We start from the raw sequence: 16699 nt of genomic DNA, 5'->3' as shown, positions 1-16699 counted from the left end.
CCTTAATAAATACTGCTGGTTCTATTGCAAATAGCAATTACACAGAGCACAAGAAATAAATTGTGAAAACATATAGGAATAATAATGTAATAATAATAATACCTGTAATAACGTAATGAATGGGATTCTAATGTGGCGGATGTGTTTTGCGTGGTGTACCTGAACGAACCGCGTGGCCGACAGAAAGAAAGAGGACTTTTTACTTTCACTTTTCATGTTCAGCTGCGGCGCAAATTAGGCATGTTTTGTATTGCAAGATCTTTAATAAATGATTGAAAACCCGACGAAGCAGGCAATTTTTTGGCGATGTTACAATAATAATAATTGACACCTTAACTTATAAAGACTGGCGAACAGATGTCGGAGGAGGATAGTTGAGATCGTAGACATTCTATAGCTGTATTGACGAGCCAGTTCATGGACGCACACACCGCACTCATATTTTTCTACAAGGGTATGAAAAAGTATCTGAACCTTTTGTAATTTCTCACATTTCTGCATAAAATCGTCAAATGTTATCTGATCTTTGTCAAAATCACACAGATAAAAAAAAAACGGTCTGCTCTAACAAAAACCACCCAAACATTTAAAAGTTTTCATATTTTAATGAGGAAGGTATGCAAACAATGACAGAAGGGGGAAAAATAAGTAAGTGAACCATCACATTTAATATTTTGTGGCTTCCCCTTTGGCAGCAATGACTTCAACCAGACGCTTCCAGTAGCTGCAGATCAGTCTGGCATATCGATCAAGACTAATCTTAGTCCATTATTCTCTACAAAACTGCTGTAGTTCAGTCAGATTCGTGAGATGTCTGGCATGAATCGCTGTCTTTAGGTCATGCTACAGCATCTTAGTGGGGTTCAAGTCTGGACTTCGACTTGGCCACTACAAAATGTGTATTTTGTTCTTCTAAAACCATTCTGAAGTGTATTTACTTCTTTGTTTTGGATCATTATGTTGTTGCAGCATCCATCCTCTTTTTAGCTTCAACTGCCTGACAGATGGCCTCTGGTTTTCCTGCGAAACATCTAGATAAACTTTTGAATTCATTCTTCCATTAATGATTGCAAGTTGTACAGGCCCTGAGGTAGCAAAACAGCCACAAATCATGATGCTTCCTTCACCATGCTTCACGATGGGGATGAGGTGTTGATGTTGATGAGCTGTTCCATTTTTCCTACACACATGACTTTGTGTGTTACTCCCAAACAATTCAACTTTGGTTTCCTCAGTTCACAAAATATTTTGCCAAAACTTCTGTGGCATGTCCAAGGGCCTTTTTGCGAACATTAAACGAGCAACAATGTTTTTTTTTTAGACAGCAGTGCCTTCCTCTGTGGAGTCCTCCCATGAACACCATTTTTAGCCATAGTTTTACATATAGTTGATGTGTGCACAGAAATATTGGACTGTGCCAGTGATTTCTGTAAGTCTTTAGGAGACACTCTAGGGCTGGGGTGGGCAAACCGGTCCTCGAGGGCCGCAGTGGGTCCTGGTCTTTGTTCCAACTGATTCAGCACAGACGGTTAAAACCAATGAGGTTTGAGCAGAAACAAGAAGCACCTGATTGCAATCAACTGGTTGCATTTGTAATACACCAGATTGGTGAAAGGCTAGCCTCATGACGGGTTGGAACAAAATCCCGCACCCACTGCAGCCCTTTGTGGAATAGTTTGCCCACCCCTGCTCTAGGGTTTTTTTTTACCTCTCTCAGTATTCTGCGCTGAACTCTTGGCATCATCTTTGATGGATGGCCACTCCTTGGGAGAGAAGCAACAGTGCCAAACTCTCTCCATTTGTAGACAACTTCTATGACTGTCGATTGATGAACATCCAGACTTTAAGAGATGGTTTTGTATCCTTTCCCAGCTTCATACAAATAAACAATCTGTTAGGGATCCTGCCCCCTGAGCCCTGCTCCTCCTCTTTGTGTGTGTGTATGTGTGTCTTCCTTGATTGCAGGATTGGACAGATGGGTGAGCCTGGGACCAGGTGCAGGTGATCATCGTTAACAGCTTACTTAAGCCAGTCCTTGGCCTCACCTCATCGACAGATTAACAATTCCACTCCAAGAGTTTGTGACACTAGCCCCTGATAATTCTAGAAATCCGTATTGCCTTGCTTTAGCTCATTTTATCTTCATTCACAGATCCTGCTTTGCTCGCCTGCCTCGTCAGCTCGCCTGCTCAATCGCCAAATGCCTGCCTGATCACTTGGACACAGACTGCTGTCATATTCTACAATAAACTATTGTAATCCCTGCCACCTTGCCTGCCTCCTCTGCGTCAGGTCCGCTGCTCACCCAGAAACATAACACAATCCTCGATCGCAGGTCTTCAGACAGCTCTTTTGACTGAGCAATGATGCACATCAGACAATGCTTTTGATCGAGACAATTCTTACCCGATGTGTGTTTTATAGTGGGCAGGGCACCTTTAAACCAGTCATGAGTGATTGGGCACACACCTGACTTAAAATGTTTGGTAAAAATTGGTTTCATTTGCTCTTTAAGTCTCCTTAGGCAGAGGTTTCACTTACTTATTTTTTTCCCATTCTGTCATTGTTTGCATGCTATGCTCATTAATATTTGAAAACCTATAAATGTTTGGGGTTGTTTTAGTTAAAGAAGACACTGTATTTTCATCTGTGTGATTTTGTCAAAGATCAGATCACATTTGATGGTGATTATATGCAGAAATGTGAGAAATTTCAAAAGGTTCAGATACTTTTTCATACCACTGTATCATTTCCATCCTCATTTCAATGGTAAGCCTCACCTATTTCCAGCAACAGCTCAAACATTCTTGGAACCCATGTTGATTTCTCTTGCAAGAAAATTTGCCTAGCGTCCGTTGTGCGGGAAAACATACTGTGGCACTGTCATAAATTGACGTAGTTCGAACGTGTCGTGGGATGTAGAAACAAATGGCGAATCAAATTTTACGTCGGATGTCGAAAACATCGTGCGTCGGGGTATAACTACTTCCATTTCTGGAGTTTCAACAAAAACAACTCTTATTTAAAAAGTTCCTTAAAATAGTGGTACAAGGAGCAGTGTTTGCACACGTGATTGATGTAGCCCCCAATGGGTGTCCGAGCGTGCATGCGTTTGTGTGTTTAGAGAGGTACTCTGTGCACACATGGATAAGCCCCTCTTCTCCTGCCGCCCTGCCTTGTATTGATCAGCATACACATCAAACAAGGCTGCAGATGTCTGCAGTGACAGGTAAACTCAGGGAGTGCTGAGTAAATGTCTCGCTGCATTGTTTTAACACACACAAAAAAATGATATCAAATCCATTTCGACTCCTCGCTATTTTTTCATTTATATGCCACCTAGCTGCATGAAATGTATGAATAATCCTCTTTTTTGTAGTGTTCTTGTTGTTGTTGTCATGTTTTTGCAAAACTGGTGGCACATACGCTTTAGCCACCTGGCATCCATTTATTTGTTGATATGTAAACTTGGGAAAATCCATGAAAAGTGAATGTGAAAACACAGGGAATTGCTGTTCCAACCCTATTCACTTCCAGTGTTGACGCTCATTTAGTTATTTCAGTTTTTGGAGTAAATGTAAACACGCAATATTGGCTAGTACTCACTTGAAAATGCACATAAATAGTCCAAAATAAATAGGAGTTGGAATCAAGCCTCAGTGAAAGATGTAGTTGTATCAGTATACCAGCCAGCATTCGGATGACCGAGAGAAGGGCCGTGAAGGGCTGGTCTCGGTCCAATCAGCCCAAAGGGTGGTGGAAACCATTGTTGTTGGCAGGGGGGGTCACGTAGGAGACCGCTAGTTTTTCAAGCCTAATTCATGCATGTATAAATAACTGTCACTGACGTCGCTAATTAGATTAAAAAGCTTGCCGGAGAGGGGGAGCCGAGCTAGAGAGGCCGCATGACTTGATTTACTGCCTGAGGAAATACATATTTCTATTTCTTTTCAGCAGTCATTTGCCGTATTGGATCTGGAATGCGTGCAGTGAGCTTTACGTGAATCTTATTTAATCAGGTTATATATAAATAACAAGACAGGGGTCTGGACTTTTCAGTCCATAGCAAGAAACACAGTACCTAACAAATCATTAGTCAAAAGTTACAATGCTGAGCAAAATGGAAAAAAAAAAAAAAAGAAAGAAAAATCTTCAACAAAATACTGTGCATAATAAAACCCACGCTGTATTCAAAATTACCGGTTTAAGAAGCTTGGAAGATGAAAAAAAATTCAAGAAATTAATACATAAAACGTAAATGAATAAAGAGTACACATACCTGGAATCTGTGCAGCTCCTGCATTGGTAGAGAAAAGGATAGAGGAAGAAGGGAGAGGAGACAAGAAAAACAAAGTTAGAATGCATTTAGATTTAAGGTCATTTAAATAGAGGCTCATGCTGCTAACATATAAATAAAACTAAATACGAGAGAGGGACACACTTTCATGCTGTTTTACCACTGAAAAAGCAAATGGTTCATCATTAAAAGCTTATTAAAGTGACGGGCCGTCGTTGACCTTTGAATGTAAGCGGAGTAAAAAAAGAAGGCTAATAAAAGAGTCGCTTGTAAATCCAAAGTGAATATTCCCATTATTACAGCTTTTCTGCCACAAGAACAGCGGCAGGGTAGTGAAAACAAAAAACAGCTACTACACCAAAGTCAACATTAATAAAGTACATTGCCTTCATAAAATGAAGCTTTACATCTGCATCGGGAACTCACTTGTTGTGCACTAGTGACTTATCTACATGAGACAGGAGTGTCCCCTCCAAAAACAAGGCTACAGTGGACAGTGGTATAAAAAAAATAAATAAATAAATAAATAAAAAAAAGATCCTTTTGGAATTCCTCACATTTTTGCATGAAATCACAATCAGATCTGATCTTTGTCAAAATCACACAGATGAAAAAACTGTCTGCTTTAACTAAAACCACCAAAACATTTTCAGGTTTTCATATTTTATTGAGGATGGTATGCAAACATTCACACAAGGGGGAAAAATAAGTGAACCCTCTGCCTAAGGAGAATTAAAGAGCAATTGAAACCAGCGTTTACCAAACAATTCAAGTCAGGTGTGTGCGCAACACAGATGAGTGGTTTAAAGCTGCCCTGCCCACTATAAAACACACACCTATTAAGAATTGTCTTGAGACGCATTGTCTGATGTGCATCATGGCTCGGTCTGAGCTGTCTGAAGAGCTGCGATCAAGAACTGTTGATTTTTATATAGGTGGGAAATGATACAAAACCATCTCCAGTTGGATGTTCATCAATAGACAGTCAGAGAAGTTGTCTACAAATGGAGAGAGTTTGGCACTGTTGCTTCTCTCTTAAGGGATGGCCGTCCACCAAAGACTATGCCAAGAGTTCAGCGCAGAATACTCAGAGAGGTAAAAAAGAACCCTAGCGTGTCTGCTAAAGACTTGCAGAAATCACTGCCACAGTCCAATATCTCTTTACGTACATCAACTATATGTAAAACTCTGGCCAAGAATGACTCCACAGAGGAAGCCACTGCTGTCTAAAAAAAAAAACATTGTTGCTCGTTTATTGTTCACAAAAAGGCACTTGGACACTCCACAGAAGTTTTGGCAAGGTATTTTGTGGACTAATGAAACCAAAGTCGAATTGTTTGGGAGTAACACACAACGTCATGTGTGTAGGAAAAATAGAACAGCTCATCCCCACCGTGGAGCATGGTGGAGGGCACATCATGATTTGGGGCTGTTTTGCTTACTCATGCCCTGGACAACTTGCAATCATTAATGGAAGAATTAATTCAAAAGTTATCAGGATGCTTTGCTGTAAAACCCGAGGCTGTCTGTCAGACAGTTGAAGCTAAAAAGAGGATGGATGCTGCAACAAGACAATGATCTAAAACACAGAAGTAAATCAACTTCAGAATGGTTTCAGAAGAACAAAATACTTCTGGAGTGGCCGAGTCAAAGTCCAGACTTGAACCCCATTGAGATGCTGTGGCATGACCTAAAGACTGCGATTCATGCCAGACATCCCAAGAATCTGACTGGACTACAGCAATTGCCACGTTTACATGGAGCCAAATATTCCAATTACAATCGGAATATTTGTTCAAACCGAATAAATGTGTTCCATATAAACACCTCATTCGGAATGAACAGGCCCAAACCGAATGGAATTTCATTCCGATTCACAGGGGTGGAATATTCCTTTTCCCAAACCGATTAGAAGTAAAATTATATCATGTAAACAGGGAAGCGGAATGGTGTCTGGTTGCGTTCTTTCTGCGCATGCTCCGTACTGACGTGGTGACGTCACTTTGTGACGTAAGTAACGTCACTTGCAACATGGCTTCCAAGCACACGCACAGCGCACCCACACAACTTTTTAAATGAACGGCGCATCATTCTGAAGTTTTGTTTCCACTCGAAAAGTTAAAACAGCAGCTGATCTGACGATCGATCTCCATGTTTTGCAACGTGACGCTTTGTTTTGATTAATCTGCGCATGTCAGACGGCAGTTGTCAAACGTCCTTTCGGAATAAAGGCAGTCACATGTAAACGCTGGATCGGAATAGATGAAGTGACATGTAAACAGCTGATGTGAAATTTCCATTCGGAATGATTTGAATCGGTATGAATAAAAGTCAGCATGTAAACGTGGCTAGTTTTGTAGAGAAGAATGGGCCAAGATTAGTCTTGATTGATATGCCTGACTGATCTGCAGCTACAGGAAGCGTCTGGTTGAAGTTATTGCTGCCAAAAGGGGGGGCCACAAAATATTTAATGTGATGGTTCACTTATTTTTCTCCCTTCTGTCATTGTTTGCATACTATCCTCATTAAAATATGAAAACCTAGCGATGTTTGGGTGGTTTTGTTTAGGCAGGCACTGTTTTTTCATCTGTGTGATTTTGACAAAAATCAGATCACATTTGATGGTGATTTTATGCAGAATTGTGAGAAATTCCAAAATGTTCAGATACTTTTTCATACCACTGTATTTAAATGGTGAAAAGATTGCATACAACGGCTCCTTGTCTTTTGGATCTTATTCTGTTGCACACAAACAACAAGAAATGACGTTCAGTCGACTAGCAAAAATCAAGCGTTGTGGCTTCCCCAATCAATCTGCATGTGACCTCCGCCCAATCCCAAGTTTAAGTATAGCAAGCAATAATGCGTTGATTAAATCTGCGATCAGCTGCCTAAGGGGCATGAAATTGGACATGATGAGTGTGGCACATTAAAAACTAATTATCAATAGCACCGATCCAATTGTCTTTCCCTTAAACCAGTCACGGTGGTAAATCAAGTGTGGAGAATGGAACACAATGTAGCACAATCAGCTCTGGGTTAACCACTCTACCTGTATTCTGGTGGCTTCGACACATTATCATAATGTCATTTCATTAGTGAGCGAGAGAGTTGCACTTCCAGCACCAAAAGAAACAGGCAATGTGTACATTATTGAGCTTAGCAAGCACAGATAACTCATTTGCTGCCATTGAGGGCAATAGCTGTCCAATCCATTTGAACTAGGAGGTCTGACAGCGAATGAATGAATCATAAAGGACATCAATTAACGTCAATGGCAGTGAAAGTTAACCGTAAGATGTTGTTTCCCTCAACTTTCAGCAGAACGTTTCCCGTAAAAGTTTCCTCGACTATAGAGCAAAAGGTCAGTAATGGCGTAGCTAGTTTGAATGACCTGACACGACACAGAGGTTACGATTTCAATTGTTTTAACCACTTCTGAAGTGAACGTTTCCAACCATGTGAATGTGAAGAGACTTGATGGCGGACTGGTCTTTTTCAACAAAAGGATTTCAGGTCTGTTATGCACTGAGCTGTAATGCGGCTGTCACTTGGTGTAACCTAAGAGGTATAAACATAGCTTATCCGCCAGCTCTCCCCCCATTTCCGTTGCAGCCTCTCCCTTCTTGCCCCCCACCCCCTTCCTGGATGCTGCTCAGCCATCCACGCTCAGTTTTACCTCTGGCTGTCTCTGGGACACAGCGATTAGAACGCCGGGGTCTGTCCTGCCGATAAGGCTGAGAAACCCTCTTTGTAGCCTCCCTCGACCAGCAGCCACTTCAAACAACCACGCTTGCCTCGACTGCGCCGGATAGAACCAGCCGGCAAAACAAGTCAACACAATAAAGCTCCGCGTGTGACAGTTAAACTTTACGCATCAAGCTGCTTCTTACTGCTTACATTTTTGCATGCTCGAGATTGTTTACAGTCCCATCTGGGGGATAGTGTACACTCAAAGTGTTGCACAAATGATTGTGCTCATAAGCTGCAGTTCATTAAAGACATTAGTCCAAATGTCCTAAAACATTCTTCACAAAGTGATTATAACGAAAGCAGCGCATCAGTTTCTCATGGTGTGCTTCGGTTATGCTTATACTTGAATAAATGAGAATTTAAAATATTTGGAATTGAAACAGAATGCCCAACAGATTGTTCAGACCAAATTGTGCTGTTGGATTCATTTTTATACTACGGTAGTTTAACCCTTTAACACTGAGCGTGTCGGAAAATTACACGTGTCATCTTTGAAGGCTCGTCACGCTGCAATTAAGTCACCCACGCGCCGCTGTTTGGTCTCATTTGAAAGTGCGGAAGTTGAGGTCCATGCCCGTTTTTACTTAAAGTCAATTGACCAAGTAAAACGGGAGATAATGTCATTTCATTTGAGTTTTATAGTTTTATTGCCCTCATAAAGAAGCATTAAAATGCTGCATGGACCATGTTTTTATGTCCATATTTCCATTATTTCTTGTCCTTTTTCAAACCGAAAGCACCACGAAAAACTACATATCCCAGGAGCTATTGTGAAGTCAAAACGGACGGAAGGTAGCAAGGTAGCGAGCGACAGCCGGTTGGACTGAGTGAGTGACAATGAAACGTGGGGAATGAATTGTAAAACTAATAGTGCAAGCTAATGCATTGTTTCATCAACTCGAGGAAGAGGATGAGCCAGATGTCGTTTTTTTTCGGATGAGTTGGCAAGAGAAGTGACAGAAGCACGCAAACGGCAGAAGAGTTAGCTGTGTGACTAGTGTCTGACGTAAGCTCTGTGTACTGTTCACAAGCTCTGTGTACTGTTCAAGGGGAAACTGAGTGGCATGCCTCAAAAACTTGAACTGAACTACTTTAATGTCAATATTTTTTAAAAGACTTTTTCAAAGTGACACTTGATTTTTTCACTATGAATCTTTTCAATTGATATATACTGTAAATGTTTGTGTGTCAGAAGCTTGTTTGTATGTACATACTTTTGGTAAGGTGATGAGTACAATACCTAACTTCACAAAGAGATATTCTACAAAGCCTTTTTGTGTTGGATGATATATATGTATTTATATGTATATAAATACAGTGGCATCTCTACAAGTTAATTCTTTCCAGGACCTTGTAAGTCGAAATGGTTGTATGTCGAGCAGGATTTTCCCATAAGAGTACATTATAATTCCATTGATGTGTTCCACAGCCTGAAAACCATCGTTTGACAGCCCTAGTAATAATGTAACGAATCACGTTCTAATGTGGCGGATGTGTTTTGCGTGGTGTACCGAAATGCACCGCGTGGTTGAATTGACAGAGTGAGAGGGACATTTTACTTTCACTTTGTTCAGCCGAGAAGGACAGTAGGCTTTTAGTGTTGCACAAGTTCTGAAATAAATGATAAAAAACCTGACTAACCTGGCGATTTTTTGGCGATGTTACCACAATAATAAATGTCACCTTAACTTATTAAGGCTAGCTAACGGAGGTCGGAGGAGGACTATCGAGATCGTAGACATTCTACGGCCGAGCCAGTTCACGGACGTGCACACCACGCTCAAATTTTTCTATCATTTCCATCTTCATTTCAATAATTAGAGTCATATTTTTCCCTTTTTCCACCAATTGCAGTAACATTCTTGGAACCCATGTTGATTTCTCTCAAGAAAATCCGCTGTACGTCAGTATTGAAACTGCGGTGCTGTCATAAATTGTCGTAATTCGAGCATGTCGTCGGCTGTAGAAACAAATGGCGAGCCAAATTTAACGTCGGATGTCGAAAGCGATCGTATGTCGAAGTACCACTGTATATATAGATTTACACTATTTAGCACTGTTGGTCTACTCTATATAACCTGTTTTTCCCCATAGTTTGTGTAAAGTCCAAAAACAGCCATGACCATACCTGCTGCTTGTGTTAAATTGTCAAATATAAAACTATTCAGTCTTTTTCTGTTGAATGTTTATCCTAACAAGTTGAATAAATATTATCAAGCTTCAAAACGGTTCATCGAGCACATTTGGTTGTCAGTGGGACATCAATATTACACATTTTGACAAAAGATTTGCTGATTTTTTTTTTGTGTTTTTGGGTACAAAATTTTGATTAGAACTGGTCAGTGAAGAAAACAACAGTTTGGAAATCAACTGTCCTGAAAAAAAGAGACCCAGCCTAGCCATCGTGAACATTTTTTTCTTTGAAATGTAAAGGCAATATCAAAAGTGTTAGGTTTTGTGTTGGTTTTCTCCTAGTGCGACTTGTCTCTGATTGCCAATTGATTTCCCCTGTTCTACCTTCTCCTAGTGTATCCTGCAATCTGCATCCTACTGTGTTACCCAGCTGTTCCTCGTTGTCTCGTTACCCCTTGTCTGCGTGTGTGTATATAAGCACCCAGTTTCTTGTCACTCCTTGTTGCGTCATTCTGTCAGGAAATGCGTGGACAGGCAGGTTGTGTGGACCCAAATGCAGGGAATCAATAATGCAAGGCAAGTGGCAGAGAACTCAAAAAAGGTTTTAATTATACCTGGGGCTGTCAAAATTATCGCGTTAGCGCGCGGTAATTAATGTTTTTAATTAATCACGTTAAAATATTTGACGCAATTAACGCACATGTCCCGCTCAGAAAGTATTCTGCCTTTTGGTAAGTTTTACAGCAAGGCTTTTTGTGCTGTCCAACAGCGAACTCTTGTGGTCACTTTGCGTCATGGTTTATTGTTTTCAGTCCAGTTCAATATGGCTGCACGGCGTCTTGGGCTGATAATGTTGTGCTTATATGATCCTTGGACAAGATTTGTCCGTAAGTATGGTTGTTGTAAAGAATGTACATATTATGTTAGTAAGCGAAATGTTATAATTTTTGTATGAGACACTTTTTGTTTGTTTAGTGAACCTGTATAGCGTGCTAAGCTAACGTTGTTGCTAATGCAATGCTTGTGTACTTTTTTTTTTTGTAGTTTTACGACGGTCTAAAGAGGACAATGGTTTGAGGCCATTTTATTAATAAATCAGATGAAATGGAAGAAGTCTAATTATTAAGGCGTCGTTCACTAGCTGTCTAGCTTTGGAAAAAGTAGACGCTTCGGAGTGAGGACAGCATAGACAGATTTAAATGACAGTAGAGTGAAATGCCCACTACAGTCCTTATGTACCGTATGTTGAATGTATATATCCATCTTGTGTCTTATCTTTCCATTCCAACATTTTACAGAATATATATATAATTTACAGAAAAATATGGCATATTTTATAGATGGTTTGAATTGCGATTAATTGCGATTAATTAATTTTTAAGCTGTAATTAACTCGATCAAAAATTTTAATTGTTTGACAGCCCTAATTATAACAAAAAGCACAAAGTACAAAACAAAGGCTGTGGTGATCCAAAAACTTAACAAAAGTCAGGCTAACTAATAAACTTACTTTCCAAGCAGGACGAGGAACATGAGGAACTGGAGAAAAATGCTGACATGAACGTGGCGATTGACCTTGACATAGACGCTGACATCGACAATGACGAAACAAGGAGTGACAAGAAACTGGGTGCTTACATACACACACGCAGACAAGGGGTAACGAGACAACCAGGAACAGCTGGGTAACACAGTAGGACGCAGATTGCAGGATACACTAGGAGAAGGCAAAACAGGTGAAATCAATGGGCAATCACAGAGACAAGTCACACTAGGAGAAAACCAACACAAAACCTAACAAAAGGCATCCAAAATAGGCTTAGGTTTTAAAGGGTTAAAACCCCTCAATCAAACATGGCTTTCTCAGGTATTCGGTGTACATAACTGATTTGAAAATGTACTGTCCAGGGGAAACTCAGAATAATAAGAGCAGGAATTTGAAATGGATGGACTGCAATAGTTTTGGCGATTGTGATCGAATCACCAACTAAAAGAAGTTACTCATCAGTAAATTATATCTGAAACGAGCAAAGAAAAAAGCAGATTTTTCATCTACTCAAATAGATTGATAAGCATAGTGTGGGGGGGCTCCGAGTCAAATCCTTGAGGTGTTTTAAAAGGGAAAAGACTTGGGTCCCCTTATCTCAGGAGGTCATGCGAAGGTCCACAACCATCAATTTTAAATGAGTAGAATGGATTTGCGGTAATGGAAACCCAATGGCTCCAGACAGCGTTGGGACCTGGCGGTGCGAAGAGACACCAAAGAGTGGCACGATAGGCGGCCCACTCGACTGTGCCAGAGTGGAGAGGAAGTAGAGAAACTGATTTGGGGTTCACACTATGAAAGTCCTAATGCATGAGAAATCTAGCAGCGGGTCATTCATGTGTAGCCGTATCTCTTTAGGGGGTTTGAATACTTTGAATTGCCTCCAATTTAAGATGCATCCATCAACACAAGCGGTGACCGCTCGCGCCTGTAAAACAAGTGACCTTGAGGTTGGAGGAGATATACTTAGGTAGGGAAGGTCATATAGGAAAAAAAAAAACTGTCAAAATTGCTTGTAGGTCGTGGAAGTCAATTTTAGGTTTTAAGCTGCTCTTGATGCAGGCACACCCAACATAGATCAGCTAGATATACAAATGTCACTTTGTTATATTTTAGCTCATTTTGAAAATTATGAGCTTTGTCAATAAAACGGGTTCAAAATTGGGCTGCAAATAATGATTATTTTAATTAACTAGTAACCCATTGGCTGCCATGAAGGCGATAGAAAATCCAATCCAATCCATTTGAAATGGGAGCGAAACCCACCCTCCCAGTTCAAATCTACAGTGGTACCTCGACATTCGAGCCTTTCGACATCCAATGTAAAATTCAACTATTTTTCTCGACATATGACGACATGCTTGAAATGCGACAATTTTCAACAACGCAATTTTATTGTTTCGCCGCAAGATGGACGCATGGCGGATTTTCTTGCGAGAGAAATCAACATGGGTCCCAGGAAAGTAAGTGCAGGTGGTGAAAAAAGACAAAAGGTGACGCTTGCGATTGAAATTAAGATGGAAGTGATAAAAAAAAATATGAGTGCGGTGTTCGCGTCAGTAAACTGGCTCAACAATACTGTTGGAATATGTGTACAATCTCAACATTCCTCTTCAGACTGCCGTTCACCAAGGAAACATCGCAAGAATATTGCCAGCTTCAGAATGTACTTAATCATTTACTTCAGAACAAGTGCCGCACAACACGGCTACTGTCCGCCGTCACTCAGTCACGTCAGTCACGCGGTGCATTCAAGAACAGAATACAAAACACAACCGCCACAATTAGAAACTGATTTGTTACATTATTATGTATTTATAATTTAATTGTTTTGCTATGCTTTATTTGTTTTGCTCTGGACAACACTGACAAAATGACACTTTGACACAATGAAAAGTAGTCTTTGTGTAACTTATATAATAGAGTTAATTTATTTTCCCCTCAAAATAACTCAAAATATAGCCATTAATATCTAAACCCCTGGCAACAAAGGTCAGTACACCCCTTAGAAACTACGTACATCCCTAAATGTCCAAATTGAGAAAGTTTGCGGGCTTTCTTGTGTACTGTCTTCAGAAGAGGCTTCCTCCTGGGGTGACAGCCATGCACACCAATTTGATATAGAGTGCGGCATATGGTCTGAGCACTAACAGGCTGACCCCTCACCTTTTCAATCTCTACAGCAATGCAATGCTGACAGCAATCCTGTAACGAGTCACATGACATTTTGGAGGGAAAATGACAAGCAGTGCTCAATTTGGACATTTAGGGATGTTCCTAGTTTCTAAGTGGTGCACTCACTTTTATTGGCTTTTTAATGGCTATATTTTGAGTTATTTTGAGGGGAAAATAAAATATTATATAAGCTGAACACAGACTACTTTTCATTGTGTCAAAATGTCATTTTGTCAGTGTTGTCCCATGAAAAGATAAACTTAAATATCTGCAGAACTGCGAGAAGTGTACTCACTGTTTTGTGATGCACTGTATTAAGGATTTAGTGTAGGTTTTCGTGCTTCGTGGTTTACAAATTAATCAAAATAATGTATTCTTATGGGAAAATCCCCCTCGACATACGGCCATTTCAACTTACAAACAAGGTCCTGGAACGAATTAAATTCTGATGTAGTGGTACCACTGTACAGTGGTAGCTCGACATACGATCGATTCGACACACGATCTTTTCGACATCTGACGTAAAATTTCACTCGCCATTTGTTTCTACATCCGACGAAATGCTCGAAATATGACGATTTATGGCAGCGTCGCAATTTTATTGTTTTCCCGTAAGACGGACACACGGCAGATTTTCTTGTGAGAGAAATCCACATGGCTTCCAAGAATGTTAAAGCAGGTGGTGAGAAAGGAACATAGGTGAGGCTTACCGTTTAAATGAAGATGGAATGATGGACAAATATGAGCGTGGGGTGCGTGTCTGAACTGCTTGACAATACTCCTCCAAACTCTGTTCGCCAGTCTTTATACAGTAAGTTAAGGTGACAATTATTGATATGTGAAGATTATAACTGGACTGTAACACAAATATGCTGTCTGTGCATCCCTGGCTGTTGGGGGACGGGTATCGATAAGCATCTGCTTTTCCCGTCGTTCCTTTGTCTGTCATCGTCTTTCTTTCGGGCAAAATTCCACACTCTGAAACTGTCAATGATTTTGATGATGACGACAATGACAATAAATTTATTCATTCATTCATTATTATTGTGGTAGCATCGCCTAATATTTCGCCCGCTTTGTCGGGTTTTTAGTTATTTATTTCAGAACGTGTGCATCACAACACGCCAACTGCCAGCAACAACAGGACTTTGAAAGAGAAATAATATCTCAACCGCACTCTCTCTCTCTCACTCTGCCGTCAGCCCCGCGGTGTGTTCAGGTACACCACGCAAAATACACCCGCCACATTAGAACCCGATTTGTTACATTATTACAGGTATTATTAATATTACTATTATTCCGATTATTCATAATGTATTTGTTTTGCTCTTTGTAACTGCTATCTGCAATAGTAACAGCAGTACTTATTAAGGATTTAGTGTAGGTTTTCGGGCTGTGGAAGGAATTAATGGAATTATAATGTATTTTTATGGGAAAATCCGTCTCGACATACGACCATTTTGACTTACAAGGTCCTGGAACGAATTAACTGTAGAAGTACCACTGGATTGGACATCTATGAGTAACAAACAAGCTTTATTGAAACTGACAATCCAGAAAATGCACAAACATTATTTGAGTAACATGTGACTATCAAAATAAGACTAATTAATTACCAATTTATTGTTGCATTTCAAGTATAACATTTTTCTAACATCATTTGTATTAAGTTTACAGTATGCCTTAGTGGCTCTTGGTGTTAAAGGTGCGATAAAATACTAGGCAGGTGACTCTAAAATGATAGCAGACCATATTTTGGACACAAATTCACAACAAAAAGCGACAGAAAAGGCATAATAATGAAATTAATTTCTCAGATGCCTTAGCCCCGCCCACTAAAAAAATCTCCCAACAGAAGATGTCACACCTAGAATGAGATGCAGATTATTGCAGTCTGCTAGCATGCCATCCTTAGGCTTTCGATTTTCTTCACTGTTCTGTCATTTTGTCATCATATACTAGCTACCGCAGCACTACAAAGCTAGACATAATCAACAAATTTGGTTATGATGTCACAATAGAATTGCTGGGGATAAAATGGGGCATTCCCTGAAATTTTTTTTGGGGTGGAATAACTATGAATTTGAGATATGAGTGCTGAATTTGTTTTCTTCAAAATTACATTAATCCAGTCATTTTTATTTTTTGACATGGTCACCATCTCATAGCACCTTTAAATTGGTCACTACCTACGTAGTTTCATAATGCAGTAATTACGTTAGCCGGTAAATAGGACATAGCGGAAAATGACAACACATCTGTTTATAATTAAGTCAAGCCTGCCAACATGGTTTGACTGTACATTGGACAAAATAAATGTCAATCATTACAGCAGCAAGGCATAGACATTCTTTGTTGAGCCCTTTCAAGTCCTTTTTTAATGGAAGCATAATGTGTGCGAGTTTTTTATGTTTGTTTCTGTTTTACAGATTAAAATGCTTCACTCTTAGTGGCCCGGCAATGTACTCATTCCCTTCCAGGCTTGCTCTTTACTTAATTGAATGAGCCGGTGCCCATATCAGATGTTCCTTAACAGAACCCCTGAAACCTATCCACCTTTTTCCTAATACCATTAGCGAGGCGAAGCGGGCAGGCAAGATGGATGCTTTAATCCTGCCGCACAAAAGGAGAGCGTGCCCTACAGTCAAGACATAAGACGCAGCGTTCGCAATATTCCTTTCTCGAAGCGGTCGTCTTGACCTATCACCGCCTGATCAAGAGCTACAATAACAAGAGGCCATTTTCGCCGCGTGCACTTCTGAGTAACACACTCAATGTAAGCAGGAGGAAATAAA

At 40.2% G+C, this 16699-nt stretch overlaps 1 protein-coding gene across 6 annotated transcripts in view; it reads right to left on the bottom strand.

The window, feature by feature from the left end:
- cadm1a (cell adhesion molecule 1a) overlaps positions 1-16699 on the bottom strand; it is a 621004-nt gene that overhangs the window by 176162 nt on the left and 428143 nt on the right. For all 6 annotated transcript variants that reach the window (XM_057820018.1, XM_057820019.1, XM_057820020.1 and 3 more), the window contains exon 2: positions 4280-4297. In XM_057820018.1, coding sequence (XP_057676001.1) covers positions 4280-4297 — 18 coding nt within the window. The remainder of the gene's footprint in view (positions 1-4279; positions 4298-16699) is intronic.

The sequence above is a fragment of the Corythoichthys intestinalis genome, chromosome 18 (genome assembly GCF_030265065.1).
Source record: "Corythoichthys intestinalis isolate RoL2023-P3 chromosome 18, ASM3026506v1, whole genome shotgun sequence".
Lineage (NCBI taxonomy): Eukaryota > Metazoa > Chordata > Actinopteri > Syngnathiformes > Syngnathidae > Corythoichthys > Corythoichthys intestinalis.
This window is presented reverse-complemented; position numbering and strand designations above follow the sequence as displayed.